The 7,125-nt window shown below is 59.7% G+C and overlaps 1 protein-coding gene across 1 annotated transcript; it reads left to right on the top strand.

The window, feature by feature from the left end:
* The first annotated feature begins 521 nt into the window (after positions 1-521).
* On the top strand, positions 522-2,832 carry TMEM86B (transmembrane protein 86B). The gene is made up of 3 exons (XM_020889624.2): positions 522-918; positions 1,202-1,454; positions 2,099-2,832. The coding sequence occupies exons 1-3, from the start codon at positions 835-837 to the stop codon at positions 2,476-2,478; spliced, it is 717 nt and encodes a 238-aa protein (XP_020745283.2). The 5' UTR covers positions 522-834; the 3' UTR covers positions 2,479-2,832.
* The last annotated feature ends 4,293 nt before the right edge of the window (positions 2,833-7,125 follow it).

The following is a 7,125-nucleotide window of genomic DNA, read 5'->3' as shown; positions in this document are numbered from 1 at the left end:
CCCTGAGCACTCCTTGGTCCCGCCCCCCTGTACACACACACAGGCTCCGGGGGTTGGGGGTCGTGGTGGTGGACTTCCTGCCGGCCCATTCTCAGCCCTGTCACCCGCATGCCCAGAGCCCTTTCCCCTTGGTGAAGCAGTGGGGCTTGGGGGATTGGGGGCAGCCAACCAAGCCAGAGGAGGCGCCCGGGGTCCGTGGCTTTTGGCGGAGACCGGCTGTGCTGTACGCTGTGGCTGGCTGGACGTGGGGAGCTGTCCCTGGAGCCGCCCGTAGGCTAGCACACTGTCCAGTGCCGCTGTCCGCTGGGCCGGCCTTCCCAGAGCGGGCGGCAGGGTGGGGCGGGGCGGCAGGGTAGGGTGGGGCGGGATGGGGCGGGAGCGGGGGCGGGGCGGCAGGGTGGGGCGGGGCGGGGCGGCAGGGTGGGGCGGGATGGGGCGGGAGCGGGGGCGGGGCGGCAGGGTGGGGCGGGGCGGGGTGGGCTCCTGAGGGACGGCCAGGCCCTGGGCCCTGGCATCCCCCGACCTTCCCACCTCGCTCTGCGAGCGCCCTGGGAGTTCAGCGCCCACTTCCCTCTGAGCCGGCTGGTGCAGCCTGGTGGGAGGGGCGTGGCGACCAGGCTCCCTAGGCAAGGAGGAAGCCGGAGGGCAGGGGCCGTTGAGGGTGAGAGACCCTGGGTCCCGATGGCGCGGTATCAGCTGTGCCAGGCAGGACTGTCCCAGGGCGGGGCAGCATCTCCCTGAACCTCTTATCAGTCCCAGAGTCCACAGGACACTCCCGAGTTAACGTGTAACCACACGCCATCCCCATCACCCCTCAAAGCCAGCGGTGCCCTCATGCAGGCCACTGTGGGGGGCTGCAGGTCCGACCTGGACGCCCGGAAGGAGGGGCTGCCCTGGAGACCTCGCTTCTTAGCTCAAGTGAGCGCCGCCGAGTGGGGGACCAGGCCTGGGCTCCTGGGAACCTAAGCGACCTTGAAGAATCGGGGGCGGGGGCGGGGGGCGGGTGTGGAGGAAGGTTCTGTGAGCCTGGACGTCCTGGTGCCTGTGCGGCTGCCCCAGGCCCTGGGCAAAAAGGCTAGGGTCCCTGGGCCGGGGTGGGCCTGGCTCCCAGGGGGCCGGGAGGGCTCTAGAGGGGGGCTGGTCCCGGGGACTGGGGGCTGGGTTGCATTGCAGCCGCTCAGAGGCCCCCTTACCCCCGAAGCACCCACAGCCGCGCATGGGCCTGGGGCTGCTCCCGTTCTTCCTCGCCTGTGCCGTCTACCTCCTCGTCCAGAGCTCCTTGGACCAGCCGTCCAGGGTCAGCGCCCTGCTCAAGAGCCTGCCCGTCCTCTACCTGGCGGGGTTCCTGGAGACTGCGCACCCTGGCGGGGGCTACCGCTCACTCCTGCAGGGGGCCCTGCTATGCTCGGCCGTAGGGGACGCCTGCCTCATCTGGCCTGAGGCCTTTCTCCACGGTGAGAGCGGGTGATGGGATATGTTGCCTTGTCCTGTTTGGACGCCCCCTGCCCCGCGCCCCGCGCCCCAGCGGGTAGAGGGTGGGATGCCGGGGGAGGTGGGGTGAGTCCCCAACAGAACGCCCTGGGGAGCCCAAGGCCATGAGGAGACTCACCCAGACCCCGGCCCCTGCTGAGCGCCTCCCACTTGGGCGCGGGCGGCGTTACCCGAGGCCGCGTGAGCGCGCAAGGCTCGCGGTCTCGAGTACGCTGGCAGAGGCCAGCCTCACCGGGAAGGTAACGCCTGAAAGGGGATGCAGGTAGCAGCCAGGTGCCCCTACAGGCAGAGGGCTGGCAGGTGCAGGAGGCGGGGTGTGTGCAGTCGCCGGGGCCCCTGCAAGCGGGGGTGTTCGTCCGCGGGCGGTTAAGAGCAGAACCGCATGGAACGCGGTGCACGCCTGAGGTGGTTTGGGGGCTAACGGCCAGAAGGGACGACCGAGGAAGCCGCCCTGGAGACGGGGCGGTATGGCCAGGGTGGGAGCTGGCCCCGGGGTCCGCCCTCCTCCTCGGGCCGAGGGCTGCAGGGTGAAGCCGGGGAGCAGCAGGCTTTACCAGGCGCCCTGCCACCACCACCACCCTGCCCCCCGCCCGCATGTCTCCTGCAGGCATGGCTGCCTTCGGCCTGGCCCAACTGCTCTACCTCTGGGCCTTCGGCCTCACGCCCCTGAGGCCCGACCTCCTGCTGCCCATCCTCCTGGTCTGCGCCCTCTACTTCGGGTTCCTGCTTCCTCACTTTCCGCCCCGCCTGGTTTGGCCTGTGCTAGCTTACTCCACGGTCCTGTTCTCCATGCTGTGGCGGGCCCTGGCCCGGGGTGGGAGTGCCCGCTGGGGTGCCCTGCTGTTCCTGCTGTCAGACACCATGCTGGCCTGTAACACCTTTCACCAGCTGCCCCACGGCCACCTGCTGGTCATGACCACCTACTATCTCGCCCAGATGCTCATCGCCCTGTCGGCCTTCCAGAGCCCCAGGCTCAAGTCCCACTGACTCAGGGCTGAGGTGGGCAGACATCCGCCCCCTCTCCTCCTGCAAGGATCTGACCCCCACCCCAGACCAGTAAAGCCAGAGAAACATCCTTGAGGGCTAGAGCAAGGCCCCCACACTCCAGTCTGCTGGTGCTGGTTCATCTGGAGACTCAACCATTCCTGGAGTTCTGAGTCCACCACCGAGTTCCCACTGCCTTCCCTGCGTTCTGAATTCCAGGACCTCAGCCAGACCCATGCTGGGTCCCCCCCAGCCCCTGGCCTACTTCTGTGACCCCAAATGCTCTCTGCATGTCCCCTTCCCGGTGGCCCTGATCTAGTTTTCTGTTGCTTAAAGTAAAGTGGATGTTGAACCAGTGACATCACTGTTAATTTGGGGAGGGGTGATCACAATAACAGAAAATGAGTCATTTTCCTCACCCCCTACCCCCGCACAGAATTTACCATTTTAACCGCTTTTAAGCCCATGATTTGGTGATAGTCAGTCCATTTGCAGGGTTATGCTTTGAACAGCTGCTTCGAGCCCTCCCTTGGGAACACATGTTTGCATGTACAACACAGTGATGTTAACTGTGTCCACGGTGGGCTGCCCGTGGCCCAGTCCTGGTGCCCTGGACTTGGGGGGCGGGGCGTGGAGTAACCCCCCTCCCTAGGGCTCTTTAATGGCAGCAGGGATGCATCGTGTCTGATATCCCGATGAGGATGTTACCGAGCTGAGGTCAGGAGGCTGGCCGATGTTAGGTCCCTGTGGCTGCTGTCAAAAATTACCATAAGCTGGGTGACTTAACAGAAGTTAAACCTCACAGTTCTGGAGGCCACAAGTCCAAATCCACGGTGTCAGCAGGGGCGCCCTCTGTCCAGGGCGTGCTCAGGGGAAGGTCCTTCCCACCCCTCCCAGCTCCTGACAGCCCAGCCACACTTCCCGTGGTGTTCTCCCTCTGCGAGGCTGTCCTCTCCCAGGGACCCAGTAGTTGGACTGAGGGCCCACCCTAAGTCCAGGGCAATCTCATCCCGAGATTCTTAACTTCATGACATCTCCAAAGACCCTGTTCCTAAACAACATCACATCCATAAAGGCCCGGGCTCAGGACTTGGGCACATCCCTGTGGGGACCACAGTTCAGCTGACTGCAAACAGACCCAGTATCAAAAGAGGAGAGGGCTGAGGAGATGAGGAAACTCAGAGGGGGCTTGGAGGAGGGGGTAGGTAACCACACAGTGGGAATAGAGTACTGAAGAAGAAAGAACCCAGGTGTGGCCCTCATCTTGGCTGTGACCCAGGCAGCCCTCTGCCCTTTGAGCCTCAGGTCCTGCACGTGAGGACAGAAAACGGAACTGCTCTCCAAACCCTGCTCACTTTCTACAGCCATGGTGTGCCTTTAGGGACTCTTATGGCAGAGAAGGGACTTCTACAACTATGATGTGATTTTAGGGACTCTTATAGCAGAGAGGAGAATTCTACAGCTATGATCTGCTTTTAGAGACTCATAGCAAAGACGGGACAGGGACTTCTACACCCGTGTTGTGCTTTTAGGGACTCATGGCAGGAGACTGCTACATCCAAGATGTGCTTTAAAGGATTCCCCCCTGCCCCAGAACCCACCCTTGGTTTTTAGTCCCTGCCCCACCTACAGGCCAGGATCCCCCACTCACCACAGAGAACTGCCTCAGGCCAGATGAGGCAGGTGATCTGACTGGGGCGGGTGACTGCTCTTCACAATCTCAGATGCCACGTTGGCCAGGGTGCCTTCCTTCAGCTGCACGCGCGCTTGGTGGTCATGGACCACCTCCTACACTGCCCAGGTCCTCATCACTCTGTCAGCCATTGAGAGTGGGAAGCTCACAACAGAGTAGCTGCAGGGTAAATAAAGTGAGAACCCTCTCCCCTCCTAAAGAGCCCCCAGAACAACCTCCCACCCAGGAAGCAGTGCTAAGGAGCAATATTTCCAGCCTCCATCTGTCTGAACCCCATGTTCTGTTTTTTGAAACAGATATGGGTGACATGTAACTGTGTACCTTTCAGGCACGCTAGTGTTGATTTGATACATGGATACGTCACAATATGAGTACCCCGGGAATGTTAGCTAACACCTCTTGAGTCATCACATAATGACCCTTGCTTTATTGTGGTGGGACCAATTAAAATCTAGTCTTTTAGCAGCCTTGTAATTTATAATACAGCATTGTTGTCTGTGGTCACTCTGCTGTGACCCTGATCTGTTTGAAGGCATTTGTATCCAATTCCTAAAAATGTTATGATGGCAGGTTTATTGGGATACTCTCAGACTTTCCTGGTGCGTCAGACTATAAAGAATCTGCTTCCTGTGCTGGAGACCCGGGTTTGATCCCTGGGTCAGGAAGATCCCTTGGAGAAGGAAATGGCAATCCACTTCAGTACTCTTGCCTGGAGAATCCCATGGACAGAGGTGCCTGGAGGGTGGGCTACAGTCCATGGGGTCACAAAGAGTCGGACACGACTGAGTAACACTTTCACTTTCTCCACCTACCACCCAACAGCTCACTCAAAACTGTAGATGTGGTTTTTAGTATATTCACAAGAGTTTTCAACTAGCAATCTCAGAGCATTTTCATCACCCCAAAAAGAGACCCCATGCCTTAAACTAGTCACCCACCGCCTCCAGCCCAAGGCAACCACTAGCTTGTTGTTTAGTCGCTCAGTTGTGTCTGACTCTTTGTGACCCCATGGACTGTAGCCCACCCTCCAGGCTCCTCCGTCCATGGGATTCTCCAGGCAAGAGTACTGGAGTGGGTTGCCATTTCCTCCTCCAGAGGGTCTTCCCGAACCAGGGATCAAACTCATGTCTCCTGCATTGGCAGGTGGAGTCTTTATTGCTGAGCCACCAGGGAAACCCAACCACTAGCTTGCAGGATCTTAGCTCCTTGAGCAGAGATTGAACCCTGGGGCCGTGGTCGTGAGAGCCCAGAGTCCTAACCACAGGACTGTCTGGGAATTCCCCATAATGCGGCTCTAAATGTTGGCATTTCCAGTGATTTGGGTTTTCCAGGTTTTTTTCTTTTTCTAAATTGAAGAATAGTTGATTTACAACTTAATAATTCCTACTGTACAGCAAAGTGATTCAGTTTTATATGTGTGTGTGTATATATATATATATATATATGAATATGTACTGTGCTCTGCTAAGTCACTTCAGTTGTATCCAACTCTTTGCAACCCCATGGACTAGCCTGCCAGGCTCCTCTGCCCATGGGATTCTCCAGGTAGGACCTTGTTTATCCTTCAGTGTTTCATAATGATGAACCATTATGACTCTGCACGCAATCCCAATGTAGGGCTTGCTCCCCTCACCCACCAAGCACAATCTCCCAACACCAGCTGGGCGTCCTGCAAGTCAGCTCAGTTCTGACACTATCCCACAGGTTGAGGACTCAGCCCTACAAAACTGACCCCCCCCACCCCCCACCCGCACTTCAGACGCCAGTCAGAAGCCCGGGTTGTTACCTGTGCTTCTGACCAACCGGCTGTAAGTCAGATATTCTCAAGACCCCCTCCTTGGCTTGGATTAACTTGCTAGAACAGGTCACAGACCGCAAAGAAACGTGCCTGCTGCATCCCTGGGACGCCACGCCAGTCAGGAACAGGAGAAGGGAGAGGAGCGCAGGGCAGGAAGCGGGGCAGGAGCCCAGGGCTTCCCTGCCCTGCCCGGAGAGCCTTCCGCACCCGCTCTCTTCACTTCCACACCGCAAGTGAGATCCCGGCAGCTTGTGTGTGCAGATCATCAGGAAGGCAAAGCCCTTCTGCAAAGCCCTTCTGGATACCCGCGGTCTAGGGACTAAACCACAGTGAGTGTGGTTGCCGTTTTATCGAATGGCTTCAAAGAGCCGGACGTTGTTCCAAGATTTGATGCGAGCTACCTTATTCCTACCACGTATTTCAAGGGATTGTGCCCACTTCTGTCGATTTGGCATCTGAGTCACTTCGAATTGAAGCCAGGTGCTCACGGGCCCAGGTAGAACGGTGGTGCGTGGGCCTGCAAATAGGGACGGTCTGAGGGCGGCCGGAGCTTGCAGATGCAGGGGAGGCAGAGCCCAAAGGCAGGACAGATGAGACGCCGGCCTGGCGCCGAACCGTCCACTTGAGGGGCGGGCATTTTTCCCCCCACCAGAGCAGCCCCCTTGCTGCCGTCCCGCCCTGCACACCCGGGACCTGCGTCGTGCCTTCACCAGGCCTCGGGAAGCGGCGCCTTAACCTCGGGGCAGGAAGGGGATACCTCAAGGCCAGGCGGAGCCCAGTGTCCAGAGGTGAGGACAGAGGCTGCGGGGCGGGGCGGGCCACAGGCTACAAGCCTCCACTTCCTCCTCCTCCCTTCCTGCCCTGACCTGTGGCCTCACGTTGGACTGGGAGAGGGGAATTCTTGCGTTTAAAGTCCAGCAGGTGGAAGGTCCTGGGGCTGGGACACCTGGGTCCCTCGGCAACGTCCGCAGATATGACCGGGGCTGGCGGGGGCCTCCAGGCCTGGGGGAGCCTGGTGCTACTGGTGAGTCCCCCAGGACCCCGGGTCCGAGGGAAAGGGATGCTGGGGTCCCAGAACGCCGGCCCCACAGGGGGCGGGGCTGATCCTTCCCTGGAAAACAGGCTTCCGGATTGGGGGAGGTTCCAAGGGAGGCTTACA

This window comes from Odocoileus virginianus, chromosome 20 (genome assembly GCF_023699985.2).
Source record: "Odocoileus virginianus isolate 20LAN1187 ecotype Illinois chromosome 20, Ovbor_1.2, whole genome shotgun sequence".
NCBI lineage: Eukaryota > Metazoa > Chordata > Mammalia > Artiodactyla > Cervidae > Odocoileus > Odocoileus virginianus.
The sequence above is the reverse complement of the archived record's forward strand: the minus strand, read 5'-3'. Positions and strand labels throughout refer to the sequence as shown.

What these genes read in the sequence shown, in the direction of transcription:
- TMEM86B (XM_020889624.2), top strand. Translation starts at nt 835, where the DNA reads ATGCAGGCCACTGTGGGGGGCTGCAGGTCCGACCTGGACGCCCGGAAG. An exon ending in GACCTCGCTTCTTAGCTCAA is followed by an intron (nt 919 to 1,201) that starts GTGAGCGCCGCC and finishes TTACCCCCGAAG; the next exon opens with CACCCACAGCCGCGCATGGG. An exon ending in GCCTGAGGCCTTTCTCCACG is followed by an intron (nt 1,455 to 2,098) that starts GTGAGAGCGGGT and finishes TGTCTCCTGCAG; the next exon opens with GCATGGCTGCCTTCGGCCTG.